The 19,079-nt window shown below is 45.7% G+C and overlaps 5 protein-coding genes across 5 annotated transcripts; 2 read left to right on the plus strand and 3 right to left on the minus strand.

The window, feature by feature from the left end:
* Positions 1–400: 400 nt before the first annotated feature.
* LOZ57_001921 (uncharacterized protein) lies at positions 401–3,121 on the plus strand (the record flags this gene model as incomplete). Its single annotated transcript, XM_049251003.1, has 2 exons — positions 401–870; positions 931–3,121. 2 exons carry the CDS (start codon positions 401–403, stop codon positions 3,119–3,121), a joined length of 2,661 nt encoding a protein of 886 aa, XP_049109853.1.
* A 526-nt stretch (positions 3,122–3,647) lies between these two features.
* On the plus strand, positions 3,648–7,490 carry SLA2 (sla2 Src-like adaptor 2; the record flags this gene model as incomplete). The annotated part of the gene is given in 8 exon segments (XM_049251004.1): positions 3,648–3,655; positions 3,673–3,679; positions 4,031–4,385; positions 4,455–4,512; positions 4,564–5,848; positions 5,913–6,062; positions 6,120–7,334; positions 7,407–7,490. 8 exon segments carry the CDS (start codon positions 3,648–3,650, stop codon positions 7,488–7,490), a joined length of 3,162 nt encoding a protein of 1,053 aa, XP_049109854.1.
* A 1,317-nt stretch (positions 7,491–8,807) lies between these two features.
* Positions 8,808–11,738, minus strand: LOZ57_001923 (uncharacterized protein; the record flags this gene model as incomplete). The annotated part of the gene is made up of 9 exons (XM_049251005.1): positions 8,808–9,670; positions 9,737–10,088; positions 10,609–10,658; positions 10,709–10,775; positions 10,822–10,851; positions 10,899–10,947; positions 11,004–11,063; positions 11,140–11,620; positions 11,678–11,738. The coding sequence occupies 9 exons, from the start codon at positions 11,736–11,738 to the stop codon at positions 8,808–8,810; spliced, it is 2,013 nt and encodes a 670-aa protein (XP_049109855.1).
* A 637-nt stretch (positions 11,739–12,375) lies between these two features.
* APN2 (Class II abasic (AP) endonuclease) lies at positions 12,376–14,185 on the minus strand (the record flags this gene model as incomplete). Its single annotated transcript, XM_049251006.1, has 3 exons — positions 12,376–13,257; positions 13,304–14,010; positions 14,056–14,185. 3 exons carry the CDS (start codon positions 14,183–14,185, stop codon positions 12,376–12,378), a joined length of 1,719 nt encoding a protein of 572 aa, XP_049109856.1.
* Positions 14,186–17,159: 2,974 nt separating this feature from the next.
* Positions 17,160–18,662, minus strand: LOZ57_001925 (uncharacterized protein; the record flags this gene model as incomplete). The annotated part of the gene is made up of 10 exons (XM_049251007.1): positions 17,160–17,190; positions 17,253–17,335; positions 17,390–17,726; positions 17,782–17,991; positions 18,039–18,079; positions 18,149–18,215; positions 18,271–18,312; positions 18,364–18,456; positions 18,519–18,556; positions 18,612–18,662. 10 exons carry the CDS (start codon positions 18,660–18,662, stop codon positions 17,160–17,162), a joined length of 993 nt encoding a protein of 330 aa, XP_049109857.1.
* Positions 18,663–19,079: the final 417 nt, after the last annotated feature.

The raw sequence follows: 19,079 nt of genomic DNA on the forward strand, positions 1-19,079 counted from the left end.
AGCGCCTTCTTGGCCCCCAAAGCGCAGAGCATGAAGTATCCGGCCGCTTTTACCAGCCCATGTAATCATGAAGTACTCCGTAGTTACATAGGTACTTCCATGTCGTCCACTGTAGCGCCATTAGTAATAACTCTCTAGTTGGTTGACTAAGTTCAAGTTAACTATAATTAGTTAGGGAATAACTTAGTTACATAATCGTATTGAGCTTGGAACGATCGTGAAGTTGATAGAGTGTTATCATAAAACTGGCTTCAGCATGACGTCTATCACTTCTTGTTGGCATAATGCAGCCGTCCTCCTTACAGCAAAGCCATTCTGCTTATTGAATAATATCTAGCACAACCCTTTCGTGCTTTCTTCCGATGGGGCGACGTGGCCTACTATCTGAGCGAAGCACCTGATGGGTTCCTTGACTGGGTACTTGCTGGTGTATGTCCTTGGTGGCGTTACCTTCATTCCCGTTGTATTTGGCCTTCTAATATTCCACGCCTGGTTGACTCTGCCACGCCGGGAGAATGGCGAAATACCGGATTGGTACACCCTCGACGGGATTCAACGTCCGACCGATAGCCAAGCCACTCTTCAAACAGCCACTGATGCCCTCGCTGAGAAGTTCCAGCGGATCCACGAAACCGATGTAGCAGCGGGGTACTTTACTGTGTGTCGTGAGTATGTTCCAGGAGGACTCAACGGCAAACCTCCTGAACGGACCACTCCCGCTGGGGAAGTCATAACTCCTGAGAGTCCGAGTGTTTATCAGAGCATGTATCGCAGTATCTTCGATAGGCGAAACTCTACAACGGTTGATCATGGAAAGGTAAACGGCAAGAATAACAAGAAAGGGAGAAATGTCTTTTATATCGTCCTAAGGTCTGTACTGCATCTTTCTATACCGTCTTCGAATGGAAAACTGATTTATTTCATACTTAGGCATGGCCACCTTATGCTCTATGATGACTCGGAGCAAATGGAAGTTCGCTACGTTATTTCTCTATCACATCACGATGTTGAAATATATAGCGGTGGAGAGCCCATCCCGGAAGGCGAGCTGTGGATCAAGCGAAACGCCATACGCCTTTCGAGAAAGCTATCGCCGTCTGACGCCACCAATCCGCAAATGGCTACCCTTCCCTTTTATTTGTTTTCAGAAAACCCCTCCGAAAAAGAAGACCTCTATTTTGCCATTTTGAAAAACTTAGAGAAGCTTCCCGAGTCCCCGAATTCCCCTCCCACTGCCCAGCATTTTGATGCTAAAGACATTGTGAACCTGGTTAAAGGACTACATTCCTCCGAAGAGAATCTTCATACTCGGTGGTTCAATGCCTTGATTGGGAGGCTATTTCTTTCGGTGTATAAAACTACAGAGCTGGAGAGCCATATCTGGACGAAAATTTCGAAGAAGATATCTCGAGTGAAAAAACCAAATTTTATAACAAGGATCATACTTCGAAAAATAAATGCAGGTGGGGGTATCCCTCTTATCACAAACCCACGACTTAAAGATCTCACTGTTGATGGCGACTGTTGTGTCGAGGCGGATCTTACTTACAACGGCAATTTTCGCATAGAAATTGCCGCCACTGCGCGAATTGACCTAGGAGCGCGATTCAAAGCCCGAGAGGTTGATCTTGTGTTAGCCGTTGTATTGAAGAGGCTGAAAGGTCATGGCTTACTTCGCTTTAAGCCTCCGCCAAGTAACCGCGCCTGGTTCTCCTTCGAAACTATGCCTGAAATGGAAATGAATATCGAACCCATTGTTAGCTCCATGCAAATTACATATGGAGTTATCCTTCGAGCTATCGAGAGTCGAATAAGGGAAGTCGTAGGAGAGACCTTAGTGCAGCCTTTCTGGGATGATATACCGTTCCTTGACACGTCGCTCCAGCGTTATCGTGGCGGAATATGGCAAGAGACTTCAGCCCCATCTCATGATCAAACAACCGGAGACGATATACAGGTAGAGGAACATACTGCGGAGATCTTGCCCGATGACGTTTTAAGTAATGACGAGCAAACTGAAGGCGTCATCACAATTTCTTCCCCCCTGTCCCCAGCCCTCGATTGGAGGAGCAAGAGCTCACCGGCACTGGACACCTGTGCTGGAGTCACCGACATTAATCGTTCCGAACCCGTAACTATCTCCAGGAAAATGACCTCCCAATCCAACAGCTCCGTGACATATGGTTCGCTGGAGTCCGTTTCCAACGAAAAGCTCGATGACAATGTTGCAACCAGTACTATGATCGATTCTCCCACCTCCCATTCTCCGAGGGCTTCGCTTCATCATAGATCAGTTCAAAGATCTCCCTCCTTCCAGAAATCTTCCGGTTCTTCTATGGATGGTCGCACACGCGCCGACTCAATTGTCAGCCAAACTTCATCAAATTCGATCGCTGAAAACAGCGAGACAGACTTGGCCGACCCAAAGAACAGAAAAACGACACAACAGAGCCCCAGCTCAAAACCTGGGCCTAACACCCTCGCACCGAGCGCAAACCCCCTAGAAACACGGCAAACCATGGGCTCTTTAGGATCAGTCGCTGCAGCTGCAGCCAAAAAGTGGGGATGGAACGTCTTGGGACGTGTTGACCAATTTCAAAAGGGTACTGATAGAACCCCTGTCAACTTAGACCATCCTATGGGGCGAGGAAGGCCCCTACCCCCTCCAGGAACTCCATTACCTCCCCCGGAGAGATCTTTATTCCGAACCAGCACGGTTTCATTGCCTAAACGAAAACCACTGGCGCCACGCTTATTTCCCGAGACTGTCGAGAGAACGGATTTGAGAACCGTGAAGCTGTCAGAGCCAAACCTTTCACGCCACAGGGACTCTGACTCATCGTCCATCAAGACTGAAAATGACGAAGCACGCGAAGAACTACTTATTATTAAAGCCCCAGCAAGTTCTGATAGGAATATCCCATTTGTGAGCGAAACTCCCCTCTGCGAAAACATTAAACCAAACGATGAGTGCTTAAAAACCTCTTTCCTTCCTGTGGGAACTGTACAGGGTGCTTCTAATAAACATGATGCTTCGAAGGACCACCCTTCCACTGGCCATGTGAACACAGCACCCTTTAACATAGAATCAAGTGAAAATAAGGCCGTAAAGCTTGAGTAGGTAGCATCGGTAGATGCACTCCTTAGTTTACTCACTGCCGTATCAGATATATGCAGTATCATTTAATCATAGACAATAAATGTCAGTAATCCCAGGATTACGCACATTGAACCCACGCTCCGATTTTCAGTTTCACACCCACGTAGTACTCCGTACTTCGTACGGAGTACAGAGTACCTATCTGCAACAAGAAATAAACAAACAATGCAAACTATTGCCGGCTTTCTTGGCATCCCCTAGTTAGGCTTCCCAGTTTACTCGCTAAAGCGGTGAAATAGGGCAGAATAGTACTCCTTGTTTAATTCACTGCCTGCTCACTTACGTAGTCATAACTTCATAGTGTATTATTGCTGTACTACAATCTAAATGACCCAAAAGCAGCTCATCATTCTATCTATTTGATACTACCTTTGTTTTTAGACGCTCACATATATGCGCGATTCCTTCTGACCCCGGGTTTGAAAGCTGTTCGCGGCCCAACACCATGTCTATGGCGTACAATTCAACAATTACACGCAATGTAGATATGAGCAGGTAAAACTGAAATTTAGATATCAAGTTTTTTTTCTTTATTGAATTGAAGCTAATGTGAATTTACTGTGAAGGACTGAGGCTGATTTAGCAGTCAACATTCGGAAAGCCACAAGTATAGGTAAACTTCACCTTAGGTATTCGATATTCTTATCCGCTGACTTGAGAAAATCTCATAGAGGAAACCGCCCCCAAAAGTATGCTCCTATTTGATTGTCTTCTATCGTTGAATCCGACTGAACTGGCCTAGGAAAACATGTACGGAGCTGTATCGTATATACATGGGACCATAAATCGTCTGCCTCTTTCTGGGCAGGCATGAAAGTGTAAGTTACACTTAACTACGACGTGAAATATATCACTTCTCTTCCATTGAAGGCTCAGTACAAGTACTCGAAGCTAATGGCGGGATACGTCATGACTAGTCAGCCAGTCCTAGCAGATGAGGTTCAAACGTTCAAGGCACTTATAACGGTTCACAAAGTCCTACAAGAAGGGCACCCGGTAACGGTCAAAGAAGCACAAGCTCATGTCCCGTGGCTGGATACTTTAGCCAGAGGAGTGGCAGGCGAGGGACTCCGAGGTATCTCTAGGCCCATGTCTTCAACAGGCGACTTCGAAAGCGGAAGAATTTTGCTGATTTGTGACTTAGGCTATGGCCCGTTGATCAGAGAATACGTATTCTTTCTTGAATCGAAGCTGGGGTTTCATCGGCAACATCCAGAATTCAATGGTGGGTTACCTGGCGCCCACTTGATCGTCTGTCGAAATTAATGACCCCGTTACTAATATCAGAGATCAGGATTGTTTGAATATGAAGAATATATCAGCCTCAAATCCATCAATGACCCAAATGAAGGGTATGCCCACTTCGTTTAACTTAACTCATTTCTATATTAACGTTATTCAAGATATGAAACGATTACAGATCTCATGAATCTACAGGACCAGATTGACGCTTTCCAAAAACTTATATTTTCGCATTTCCGTGGTGGAGCTAATAATGAGTGCAGAATCTCTGCGTTAGTTGCATTAGTCCAAGAAAGCTATGGAATATACAAGTTTATCACTAGCATGTTGAGGGCCATGCATACCAGTAAGCTTAACATTCGTCATAGTCAGATCTGTGGTATTGACGGCCGAATAGCTACTGGTGATGAAGAACCATTGGAACCACTTCGAGGGCGATACGATGCCCAGCATTATCGACTCGTTAAATTTTACTACGAGTGTTCGAATTTACGATATTTAACAAGCCTCATCACCGTTCCAAAACTTCCACAGCAACCCCCGAATCTGCTTAGTGAAGAAGAGGACAGACCAGCTCTTCCTAAGCGGCCAGCCAAGGAAGTTGAGAAGGAGCCGACACCTCCGCCAAAGAACAGCATTCCTGACCCTGAACCTATAAATGATTTTTGGTCAACAGAGGCAAAACGCCAGCAGGAAGAGTATGAAGCCGAACAAAATCGACTGCAACAGCAATGGGAAGATCAGCAGCGACAACAGATGGCTGCCCAATTACAGGCGCAACGTGACTTTGAAGAACAGCAAAGGTTGCAAGCGGAGCAACAACGCTTAGCACAAGAGCAATTACTTCGTGATCAATATCAGCAACAGACACGTGGCCGCCTTGCTGAACTCGAGCAAGAGAACTTGAATGCTCGCGCTCAATACGAGCGAGACCAACTCATGTTACAGCAATATGATAAACGTGTCAAAGATCTGGAGGAGCAGCTCAACCAACTTAATTCGAACTACAACCTCCAGAATACATCCAAAGACGACCAGATCCGAGCACTTCAGGAACAGGTTAACACCTGGCGAACAAAGTACGAAGCACTTGCGAAACTCTACTCTCAACTACGACAAGAGCATCTAGATTTGCTACAGACCACAAAATCCTTGAAGCTTAAGGCAGTTTCCGCGCAGGAGGCAATTGAGAGGCGGGAACGACTTGAACGTGAGATGAAGACCAAAAACCTAGAGCTTGCCGATATGATACGAGAGCGTGATCGAGCTCTTCACGAAAGAGATAGGATTTCCGGTGGGAACAAAGAGGATCTTGAAAAGCTAAGGAGGGAGTTAAGGTTGGCCATTGAGAGGGCGGAGAATGCGGAGCGTGCCAAGGGTTCTGAAATCTCCGCCATGCTCGCGAAGTATAATAGAGAAATGGCGGACCTCGAGGAAACTCTAAGGGTAAGTTCTTGATTGATGTCTTCGAATCCTGCGACATTCTAACGTTTTTTTTTTTTTTTTCAAGAACAAAAGCCGCGCCCTTGAAGATGCTCGCAACAGCACTGGAGAAAGAGATCATGATCATGATCTGGCGTTACAAGAAAAGGACGAAGAGATAGAAGTTTATAAATCTGGAATGGAGCAGGCTCTATTGGAACTGGAGGAACTTAAATTGGTATGTACAGTTTTGCCTATTGTTCAACTCACGCACCACCCGCTTACTTGTGCCTAGAATCAAGGAGATGTCGACAAGGCACTTGATACGCAAATCGATGATGTCCTACTCAGTTCCGTAACTAAGATCAATGATATCATCGATTCTGTACTGCAGAGTGGTATTCAGCGAGTAGACGACGCCCTGTATGAACTCGACTCTACTATGCAAGCGGGTAATCAAAACGCCTCGCCTCCATACGTACTATCACAGATTGAAAAAGCATCAGCAAGTGCGACCGAGTTTTCAACAGCGTTCAATAACTTTATCGCAGATGGCCCTGGCAGCACGCATTCCGAAATCATCCGCACGGTCAGCATTTTCTCTGGCTCGATAGCAGATGTTCTAAGCAATGCAAAGGGCTTGACAAGGTTTGCAACGGACGAGAAGAAGGCCGACCAGCTCATCAACGCAGCACGACAATCAGCACAGTCTACCATGGCCTTCTTCCGGGCGCTGCAGTCTTTCCGGCTCCAGGATTTAGAACCACTCCAGAAGACGGACGTTGTTATTAACAACAACCATGAAATTGCGGTGAACTTGCAGCGGCTTTCTAAACTGGTGGATGCGTTTGCTCCCAAGAGCACGAAGTTAAGCGCGGCGGGCGATCTAGGGGACTTGGTCGATCGCGAACTAAGCAATGCGGCTAATGCCATCGAGGCCGCAGCGGCACGGTTGGCGAAACTTAAAAAGAAGCCGAGGGACGGATACTCGACATACGAACTACGCATTCACGATTCAATCTTGGAGGCGTCTATTGCGGTGACGAATGCCATCGCCGAGCTTATCAGGGCGGCTACGGCGTCGCAGCAAGAGATCGTCAGAGAAGGACGAGGCAGCTCGTCCCGCACAGCGTTCTACAAGAAAAACAACCGATGGACGGAAGGGTTGATTTCAGCCGCGAAGGCCGTTGCCACATCGACCAACACGCTGATCGAGACAGCGGATGGGGTTATATCTGGGCGCAACTCGCCGGAGCAGCTGATCGTTGCGAGCAACGACGTGGCTGCCAGCACGGCACAGCTCGTCGCGGCCAGCCGCGTCAAGGCGACGTTCATGAGCAAGACGCAAGACCGCCTGGAGACGGCGAGCAAGGCGGTTGGGGTGGCGTGCCGGTCGCTGGTACGCCAAGTGCAGGGTATCATCGCGGAGAAGAACCGCGATGATACAGAGGCTATCGACTACACCCAGCTGAGCGGACATGAGTTCAAGGTCCGAGAAATGGAGCAGCAGGTATGTGTATTCTACAGCAGAGGGCTATCACGCCGTGTGTCTTCTGTTCTAATATTCTTTTTCTTGTACTAGGTCGAGATTCTACAATTGGAGAACAAGCTTTCGCAAGCGAGACAGCGGCTGGGGGAAATGCGCAAGATATCGTATCTAGAGTAAAATTGGAAGTGTATATATCGAGTCTCCATGTATATAATACCATTGCCGCCCTTGCCGCCCAGTCTGCAAGTCTTTGTCCTTTTTTATTTTTGGTTTTGGTTCACCCAGCCCCCCCCTCGTTCTTTGATACTCGGAAAAGACCTCTCGTAGAGAGTGCTAGCAGGTTCCACGGGCGCTGTGTCGCCCACCAACACCCTGATACGTACAAGGCAACGGTATTTGAAATCGCGAACCTTCGCTGGTGCGGTTTCTTTGTTTCTGCTGACGATGGCGTGGCTCGCCATCGAGTTCTTCCTTTGTTTTGATTTTGGCGCCGCCGCCCTGTCCCACGGAACCTGCCCCCCCCACATGACTCTCGCCCAAGCGCCCCGCCGTCCGCCCGTAGCGCCGTACCGTACCGTACACTAGCCGTACTCGCGCCCCGTTTAGCGCCCCCGCCGCCGAAATACCCGGCCAATCAGCGCGCTTGACGCCGGCTGTCCCCGTTTGCAGGTATTGGCGAACTACCTTTCGGGTCTGTGCTCCAGTGGCGGCGGCGGGTGCTTTCTTTTTCGCGCCTCTTGCCTGTTCTGCATGCAGTTTCTCCGCTTCTCACGTTTTCGGCCTGCCGTCACATGTCGCTTCCTTGTCTGTGTGGTTACGTAGTTACGGAGTACGTCAGTGCCGAGAAAGCGGAGAGTATCGGTTCAAATAATTTCTGGTTTTGTAAGGACACACACCTACATTGTACAAATGCTCCGTACTGTCCAAGGCAAGGTTTGCTCCCACATGCAGGTCCCAGCACGTGGATTGCTCCGTTTGCATCGTTGTGGGCACTTGGGCTTGGTGTACAAACTGTACGACAAAAATATGACAGCCAAGCTGCTTTGAGTGCGTATGTAAATAAATTACGGCTAGGCTCAACGCTTGTGTTTCCCTGCCCCGGCCGTTTCCATTATTAACCCCCCGCTGCGGCAAGGACCCACATGTGGTATCCTAGTGGCGTGGATCTTGATGGGGCCCCTAGGAACCTTTTTCCGCCGATGATATCTCCCTACGGAGTACTCCTGGAGTACTGGGGAATATTATTCATGTCTCATATTGATTTTCTACACTAAGGTATCTGTCTACAATACAGGTTTGCATAATTAATGTTACAGGTCAAATTTCCTCCCCAAGCCCGCCAGCAAACAGCAAAATCTAGCTATCCATTATGTGTATCCATTGTCCGCCTCCCAATAAAAATCCTGTGGCGTGGACTTGACATCCTAGTATTTGCATACCTATTTCATCATATTATCGTAAGAAGGGAAATTGTTGGTGTTAATTTCGGGGTTCTCATATGTCGGTGTATTCTCCAACGTCGAAAGCATCAAAGTCGCTCTGAATGCGATACGGATTGTAGACAACGACTGGGGTACGAAGCGCAGGATTGAAAAGCCCATAGTAGCTATCATCCTCAGCATCGAAAGGGAAGGCATTCATAACACTGCGAATCTCCTGTTCGAAATCTGCCGCAGTATAAGGACCATTGCTTGCGACCGCACCGTTACCAAAATTCTGGGCAATAAGAGCAGCGTTGTTTGCAACAGCTGGATGAATAGCGGTAGGGATTCTCCTGCGAACAATCTCGGAGGAAGTCGTGACCAAAGCGTTGTTGTCCGACGGGGGTGCAATATCTTCAACATTGCTTCGAGCAATTAACTGGGTAGAAGCTGTGGCCGAATCAAGGGTCGAAGTTGGGAGTTTATCAGCAGCACAACTTGGCTGGGCTGCGACAGCCATAGCTAGAGCTGCCTCTTTAGAATATTTATCTTTTCCTGGGACGATGCCCTGAACATAACCAGTCTGGTAACAGTAGTCGACGATATCATCAGAAGATAGGTTTGTGATCAAATCCAGAGGATTGACATTCGCTTGGTGGCTGGTAGTGGCGATGGAATATTGTTTATCAGACCCTTCAACTAATTTCAAGCCCATAATCGCAAGGTAATCCGCGGCCGGAACAATGCCAATAAATGGGCCGTTCAGAGCCAAGAATGACTCCAAACTAACTTGCTCTGAATGTTTGTCGCGAATAACTGAGTAAGCTTTTGCAAGAATAGCCCATTTTCCTTTGAAGGGGTCAGAATTCCAGAGAAAACGGATCAAGCCCGATTTAACTTTCTGCGAAAGGTCCGGAAACGCCGCAGAATAGAAGCCTGGTTCACTCGGTTAGTCTTGTATGTACATAGATACAATGAATAAATTAGAATTGGGCAACATACTTCGAAATGCAATGAAAGAGTTGAGTGGCCGTAGCTTTCCATTTTCACGGGTGCGTTTGCTGCGAGGAGAAGGTCGGGGCATGATGCTTGAGCCCATCGAGGTGAAAGTGGTGGGGTTCGTAACAAGCTGAAAACTGTCTGAAGTGATTGGAGCGCTAATCGGTGGTGCAGCCACTATGGTCCTGTTGCTTGAGGCGTTCATCTCCGACAAGAATGTCTGCACTTGCTCTGGACTCAGAGTGGTGAACAGATTGTTGAGAGCACGGTGAACCGCAGAAACCTCGTTTCCAGACATCTCTGTTCTTGAAGATTGTATGTAGTTATCCAATTCGGGGCTTGATGTTTGAAGTGACTGATAGAGAGCCGATATTTCAAATGAAAGACAACGAGAGAGGAGCGGGACAAGAAGAAAGCGAAGAAAAATGAAGAAGAGAAGAAGGTAAACGATATCTTTAGAAGAATTTTTCTTAGCGAGGAGATGGCAAGTTCCGTGTTGCTATGGAATATTCCAAACAAAGGATTAAGAGTTCAACTTACCAGCCTCACAACGTTACCTTGTTTCTACAATACGGAGTAGGTAACTACGGAGTACCTACTCAGTTAAGCGCCTGGCTAGGTGGTATTTTTCTTTTCAGTAAATATTTATAATATGTAAAATTCCCATTTACTAAGTATCGAGGCTGGATTGTTGTGTATTATAAAACCATGTAGTACTGTATTTATGTACTGTCCAAGCGCCTGAAGCAACCTTAACGTATGTATGTACTACAGGCATCGCAGCATCTGTACAGAGTAGACGGTACCCGCACCATTTAGAATCTATCTTCAATGGGTACAGTAGTATTCCACGACCGGTAAACCATAGCTCTCACTCCAGCAGGCTCGCTGTTATAGTCGGCCAGGGGTTCATTCTCCAGCAGTTCTATCACTTTTCAGTAATGCAGGAAAAAACGATGGACTGATTGAACTCACCAATTACTGTGCTGAGAGATTCAAGTTTATCTGTGATTTCAGGATCTCTCATGTCTGTTCCAAATTGCTACGTCTATCAGAATGATGCTAAATGATCGCCGTGGAGAACTTACTTCAAAGTATTGGTTGGGTGTTAAGGAGATCTATACTTTTTAGCAGATGAGAGAAAATATTGGATGCCAGATCATACCCAAGTCTGCCGGTGAATTAACCCAGAAGATGGTAGCGGAGTGGAGGGACTATGCTATTTGGAGGTTAGAAATTTGTGCAGACTCATCTATTATTGGAAACTCACCGGTCCTTGTGCTGTTGCAGCAACGCAACGTTGAATATCGTTTTCGTTTGGGACTGGAAACTTCAAATAGTATTAGCGCAGCTCATCTGTAATTGCTATTTGCTTTACCTCACGACACTTTTGCCCAACTATATACCTGGATCTCAACCATCTCAGATGCAGTGCAACACCACCAATTGGCATGAGTCGCGTAATTGACTGGGGCCGAGGAGCTGGGAATTTGACGCCGCTACCTGGACTTTCTTTTAGAAGAAACCGTTCCCATGGTAGTAAATGAAGCGGGGAGGGAGGAAAATTTAAAATCTGGAGTACTGTATCCCTCCGCCTCGCGACAAGATTGTCTGCCGCGAGTACTGTCTCCGGACCGTCGCTTTGCAGTGAGTGACCATAAAAATACGCCTGAAGCCCTTGTACCAATAATCTTCGGAATCTGTACTGCACATCGGACGTAGGGTATAATGTCGGGTAAAGCTGTAATCGATATAGTTCTTGTCGAATAGGCTCTAGGAGTTTTTGTAAGATGGTTGGGTCTCCGGCACAGACAACTACTTCCATGAAGGCGTTGTACAGAGCAGAGAGAAAGGAAGTGCTGCATCTCCGAGTAGCAACGCCATCAACTATTTTGCAAATCAATACAAGCAACAGCAAAAGGCAATAGGCAATAGAAAGCTTACCACCAACCAGACCACGATCAAGGCCTGTCCAGACCGACAGTGACTTTGATGCATTTTCCATTTTGATAATATGGATAAGATTCATGCCTCCTGTCTGAGACATTCTTGTTGTTATGCACAGACATTTGTTTTGTTACCCTGAATTTATGAATTCACTCTAAAATACCATCATACATCATGTCAGCACTTGGTTTGTTAGGGGAAACATAGTTATGTTGCACAATACAAGTAATTAACACATTAATACAAAGAATATTCTTATGGTTTCTATGAAACCCAGTATATCAGGTCAAAGGGCACAGCTATTTGGAAAAATGCGAACAAGAAGATTTTGTTTTCCTTACAAAGCTGTTGGCTATTAAATGTAGAAAGTATCAAAAAAGTATTATGTATTATGATAATGACTGTGAAAAACTGTTGGAGTCTACACAGACAATAAAAATACATTTCAAATCATAGTGTAATAATGATAGCAAAACATAGTAATGCTTTTCCAATGGAAGGAAATTGGATGCTTAAAGAGGGGTAGCTGATTGAGAAAGAGTATCATTTTGCAGGAAGAGTGGGATAGCAAATGTATTTTTCCAAGAAGTAGGTAGAAAGCGATATGAACCAAGGCATTCCTATATTGGCAACTTACAACAAAACCCCGACATCAATAATCGGGGTAGCAATAAACTGAGTCGTACTGGATTCCTCTATTTTTGAGACTTCCAATCGCTGCACCAGATAAATGTCGAGCAACGCCATGGTGTCCCTTTTTCTTTGTCACCGTTTGGACCAAGGGGTCTCTGACAAATCCAAAAGGATCTACCACGATTAAGCCCTGATTTTTTTGTGGAGAGGGTAATACAAGGCTCATTGTGCCCTTCACAGAGAGGAGCAGCCTTTTTTGTAAATAGTTGCGCCCAGGAGTCTCTTGAATTAGAACCGGAGGAGGTGGTTTCTTGAGGTGTACTTATCATTTCTGTCGAGTCATAAACAGGAGTTGGAGATTTTGAAGTATCGCAATCGCTGGGTTTATGCGAGCTCTTGGAAGGCTTTAATGTTTCGATCTGTTCATCGGGTTTCTCAGGTTGGGAGTTTCCGTGAGACATCATACCTCTCTGGGGTCTTGCTGCCATATAGCGAGTCAAAGTGAGCTGAGATTTCGAATCATTTGAGGCCGTGTCTGCTGGGACTCTCGGTCGCTTCGTATTGCGGGCTGGGCTCATATCATCAACGGCCCGTTTGATGGCCTGGCTGCCACTCAAAGTTTGAGGTTTTCGCTCATCACCATCAGGCCTAGCAACGAACTGATGTTGTTTTTCTAAACCGAGAGCACTCCATTGACATTGAGAACTAGGCCCCTCACGGGACATGGCGGTATTTGTTCGAAACATATCCTTGACGCTTCTACGACGGTGAAATTCAGGGATTAGTCTCCCTGAGAGCGGTAGAGAACTGAGACGAGATGGTAACTTTCTAATTCCACCTTGAAAGCTTCCCGGAGGATTCATCGCGTCCAATATATGAATATTTTCCTGCTGAATAGTTATCGTATCTTGTAATACAGCGTAGACCGGACAGTGATCCGAACCCTATTGATGGTCAGCGTGTTCTAAATGGGGAGATACGGCAATCTACCATCAGGCCCTCTTGGATGTCAGAGCTGGAAAACCACTCCTCCATATCCAGGGTACAGAGCACATAATCAATCCTTGCACCATAATTACCAGGACGAGCGTTCACCCTTTGCTCCCAGCAAGTATACATTCCTTGTCGATTTGGATGGAATTTTCTACATATATCGAGCATCACTGCGGTCTCTTTTTCGATACTCTTGGTGTCAACGTTACCTACCTTTACGAGCTGATTGAAGAGCCTGCGGGGGGGAGAGAAGATAAAATCATCTTCTGTCGACTTGTGTTTGCGTATTGAATCCAGAATGTGAGCGGAATCTATTATTTCTCTTGAAATATTCAAATCACCCATTACTATAACTCTCTTTCCAATATCAACCAAATTTCGTACCCGCATATCCAAAGCTTTTAGGAATGCTAAACGGAAAGTGTCGCGTGCTTCATCACGGTTAGCTGGGCAATATACACCAAGTAAAACAAAGGCAGGGAATTCCAAAATAACGCAACGACCCTCGGAGTCTATCACGGCAGGATCGACGGCGAGAAGTTCGAGTTGTTCGACAGTAGGATAGCCGCCGATTTTACTATCCCCTGAAAGCTCACGGTAAGGGGTAATGGATCCGCGTGGAGTAAGAATACCCGTCAATCCCTCCTCTGCGCGTATTGGCAAACATACTGAGCATTTCGTATATATTACAACGCCCGAGTAGCCTGAGTTGTTAGCAATAATTAGAAGAATGTTTATAATAGCAGTACCTTTTTTTTGTTTTGGAAGACTAAAAAAGCAATCCCAGCCAGGTATAAGAACCATATCGTCTTTTAGGTCCTTTTCTTGAATTTTGGTTTCTTGAAATACGACTATGTCTGCTTCCAAAAGTTCGAACATTCTCTATCAGGGTCAACTCGGCTAAAGAAGAATATAGCGATCTCCAAATTCATACCTCAAAAGATTTATTATCTCTCCACGGCTGATATGAGAACGGGTTGCTGGAAGGATTATCGATGAGTAAAGAGCAAACAATAGATTATAGCATGAAGGCTAACCGTATGCCATTTACTATCAAAAGTCAGTCATGTTATCTCAGGCAAAATAGACAGGTGTAAGAGACCATTCCATGATGTTAGTCGCAATGGCATTCTGATGCCACATCCAGCAGTAACTCGTTAAATCTTTGCAGACGATATTGTTCTGTAGATATTGAGTGGTTTCTCAAAATCCATTCAAATGGATTATATTGTATCTCTGTACAAGTACAGTGTAGAGCACAAAAGCGCAGCACCAATTATAGTATACACAGAGTAAAGAACATTCATGATGGCTTGATATCAATAATCAAAAGCTTGTAGGTAGGTAATTGCTATACTAATGAAGATACTATTGGTATAAAGTAGTGAAAGCCAAATTTTATGTTGTTGGGCACTTTATAGCAGTTTTAAATTGATTAGTTACAACAGGCCAAGAGCCAATAAACGCGAGCTCCGTCATCAATAGCTAATAAGAGCAATCTAACCTATAATAACTAGTTACTCCGTTTTTCCGTTCGGAGCAACATGTTCCTGCCCGCTTCGTGTTCAGGCCATTTCCATGATTCCACTTCCGCCTGAATTCGATTATATCAACATCTGAGATCAACAATGTTTCTTTCGCGCTCGGTTATTCGCGCATCTGCCCGAGGTGTACCTAGCACCTCCTTTCCCCGAATTTATTCGGGCCTACAACGCCGTTTGATTACCGAAGGAAAACTTGGAAATATCCCGAGCAACAAATTTATCCAAGAGAGAGAGGCGGTTAAAGCCCATGCAGCAGCAACGAGTGGTGTGTTCATTACTTTATTTGTCAGATTGGATTTTTCTAATTTAAGCATCTTAGATTTGTGGAGGAAACTCTCCATTTAGTAATTCACAATATCTTCTTGACACATCACTAGGCACCGCTGACTCGCTCATAGTGTCGTCATACCAGCGTTGATTCTCGGCTCATTGAATGCCTGGAACTTGTGGAACGAGCATTGGGAGCACTGGGAACACATGCCGCCTTTGGAAGAACGGGTTGAATATCCATACCAAAATATTCGATCAAAAAATTTCTCTTGGGGCGATGGTGATAAGGTGATTCATAGAAACCATATTACCGTTTTGAAAAATTGCTAACTGATGTACAGACATTATTGTAGGTCAAATTCCCCTTTGAAAACTGCTTGGCGGAGCCACATTTTATCTTATCACTTTTAGATCATCGCTGATTTATTTACTTAGCTGGAACTCCAACGTGAATTATCATAACAAGGACAAAGCAACCTGAGTTGCGATTTCCCCTGTTTATTGATAAAGTAGCTAAATGTATATCTCTTGAATTAACTATGGTCTAGTGTTTGTTTGATCATAATCATCATTTGCTGAAGAGAGCATTTCAATTAAGTCTTTTCCTCTTGTTCTGTCTTCATTAAACAAACCTAATAGTAAGTCTAATTCATCAACACCGAGAATGAGGGTCAGAAGTAAGTACAGTGCAACTTCTATAGTACTGAATAGTACCTAGAATATGCATGTACATACGTAATATGGCTATGTGGTGGGTTGTCATACTCGCATTAAATATCTTCGCATTAAATATCTTACCATACTGTACGTGCAATGGTACTACACGTCAACCCTTTTTGTTCACTAAATGATGTTCAAAACTTGTACAGCAAAATCCTAATTATGTCTGTGTTTATACAATACTAAGTGCTCGGTGTTGAGGAGGGCGCCACAGTCCCAGCGACTTTTTGCGTAGGCGGCAGGAACAGTGGGAGATAAGTCTGAAAATAATCAGAGTGACCATCCATCAGCAGCTAAGTAAATGAAACCAAGAATATATATATGCGCAAATTGATTAGAAGGGAGTAGGGTTTACGTACAACGACAACAGCCAGAACTAGTAAAAAAAAAAGTCAGTATGCCGACTTCAGACCTGGGGACTAAAGCGTTCGCTCACGGGACATAAACACTGCTAAATATGCTGGAGTGGAAGAAGTTTTCTTTTGCTCAGGCGATTCAGCCATCCACGTCTGAAGCGAAAAAACAACAGCAGTCCTAATACGGAGTGGGTTAACTTATCAGAGATATTGAAGTGGCAGGGGCAGGCATACCATCCAATCATTCTGATAGAGATCCCCAAACATTTCAGTATTTTATCCGAAGGAAAAGAGTAGAATTGATAGTATCTAATCTAGGGGAGTACTGGACGAAAAAGCGCACCTGCTTCGCGTAAACATCTAGGTAATATTAGCTTAAGCGTTCTGTCAATGGAGCAGGAAAAGCCGGGCAACATACAGCCGCCATGGGCAATGTGGTCGTTAGAGTACCTTGCCGTATACGTAAGTAAAAGAGTCGACGAGAAGCTGAAAGATGTGCTGCAATTACGTACTAGCCATATCCTCCTTTTTCTTGGGTGTTTGATCAGCCCATGGGATGACTGCGAAGTTTAGCATTAGCGAGCGCCAGATGAAGTAGTGACAGGAATAGCTACCCAGATCTATTCTGCGCATGTCCTTTCTTGAAGTCGCCATTATTGTAGCAGGTATTCAGCGCCTTGCTGGCTCTTGAACTGCAAGACATCGAAGCTTGCTTCACTAACCAGAGCTCCAATCCAAGAAAAATTACACGTGACCTGGAGGGTTGAGGCAAACAAGGCAAACAGACCAAACAGCCCTACATATTCTTATGACTGCGATTACTCCAGAACTATGTAGTTACTTGACACTCCCAAAGAACACTTCAATGCCCAAAGAGCATGAATCTACGCCCTTACTCCCCGGATTAAATATTTCCCCTTGCTCGATAATGCCGAAAATACTGTCCATACGATCATACTCGTTCTAGCTGGGTTTAGACGCATAAATGGAAGTTCTGTATACGACCTGTCAGCCCAACGTTTCTCAAAGTGCACTAATGAAGGGGTGCGAACTTACACCTCGATATAAGCGTGTAAGTTTGGATCGTCTAGAGCTTCCAGAATATCTTGAATAAAATCACGCATATCAACATACGACCACTAGAAAGAGGCTGTTAGTGTTGATAGTAAGAATAGCAAACCATCTTCGCTTACTCTTAGTTCTCGCATGAATGGCATTGTTGTCCAACCGTCAATGCCCGCTTTTATTTGATCGAGATTGAGTTTTCCGAGCATGCTCATTCTCTCGTCGGTCGGCCATGTTCCCACAGGCACCTTATGTCTCTTTTCAACGATGTTGAAAAATCCGGCGTCAAGTAGATGGTCCCGGACTCGATCAACAATGCGAAAAGTCTTTCCGCTTATCTCCCCAGCTTCGAGCATAAGCCTCGACCATCGTCGAAGTGGATGATCGTAAGGCAACGAGCCGTCGTCGGATTTAAACTCAACCGACATCTCCTGTTGATCTATCCAACCCCCGGGTCTTAGATGTCTAGGCACAAATCAGTTATGTTCTGTCAAATTTACGATGCCATCAAATAACAAACCTATAGATGGATGCATAAAGACTTGGCCAATTGGCGACAGAGCCGTATAGTTGTCGAATGTGAACGAGGTCGAAATGGTTTATTGGATAACACCATTTTTCGCAAACGTCATCGACGATAAAACTGCAGTTGTTGGGCAGACGACTTGGTTGGATTGCTGAGAAGTCGATCCCAGTTACATTGGCCGACGGATGCTCGTCCGCAAATTCACTACAGGGGTTAGACACCGCCCACAGTACAGAACGATAGGGACGTACATTGCCCATATGCCATTCCCAGTGCCGAGATCAATTACCTCCTATATTTCCCAGCATCAGCATCCAAGTCAAAATAACGGGGTACCTCTAGCAATGCGGTTGTGGCTAACCCTTATTCCTGTGGGAACTGGTGCATCGGTGAGTTTTCCACCAAGCAACTGATAGAACATACAGTGCCTATCGAAATATAGTGTTAGCACAATAGCCCTTGAAGGTGAGCGAGGCTACTTACGAGATATTCATTTGGTTTTGCTGCACGTCGTCATTCGGGGCCCTTGGAAGCGTGTCAATCAAGCCGCCCCTAATCCGGTTGATTCATACTTACCAATACTCCCCCTCCTGAAAGGCATTATATCGCCGACCATAGTCAAACGGGTAATCGATGAGCTCATAGGGCAACTCAGCGGTTGCATTAAAACTGCTAACTGGCAATAAGCACGGGCGCCCATCAGACAGGAGTGTTGGGCCAGGTGAGCTCACTTGTCGTCCTCGCCATAGTCAGAGCCAATAAAGGGGTCCTTGAGAAATCGTTAGCCATACCGCCCTTGAAATACGTTTTCAGGAGTGGCAGACAGGAACTTCCGAGGTGGTAAGCGGAATAGCTGTAGGAGGAACGTCGGTCATCAGGAGATCTCCTTCCGGCCCCATCTAGTAGGCGTATAAAGAGCCAGGAGTGGCCGCGCCGGGACAGGGAGGATAATGATAGGCACCGGTCTCAAAGACGAGTGCGACGATGTAGAGGTTCCGGTCCCAGTCGTAGAAGATCTGGGGAGATTCTTGCAGGCGCTGCACAAAGGGCCGACTTATGGCAGAGGGAGGTGCTCGGATCGAAGACGGATGGACATCGATTTATGGATAAAAGTGAACTTCATTCAACAATGAACAGCGGTGGGGCTCGGAGGCCTTTTTTACTCCTTTTTGACCTGGCAGGGCGAACAAAGTCATTGCATCATGCAGGATGGGTAAAAATAGGGGACTGCATCGACACATCGCCGCCGGACCAGACTAGAATGCTCGTCCAGCTCAAAATTCAGGATGAGC

This window comes from Ophidiomyces ophidiicola (genome assembly GCF_022830035.1).
Source record: "Ophidiomyces ophidiicola strain CBS 122913 chromosome Unknown scaffold_5, whole genome shotgun sequence".
Classification (NCBI taxonomy): Eukaryota; Fungi; Ascomycota; class Eurotiomycetes; order Onygenales; family Onygenaceae; genus Ophidiomyces; species Ophidiomyces ophidiicola.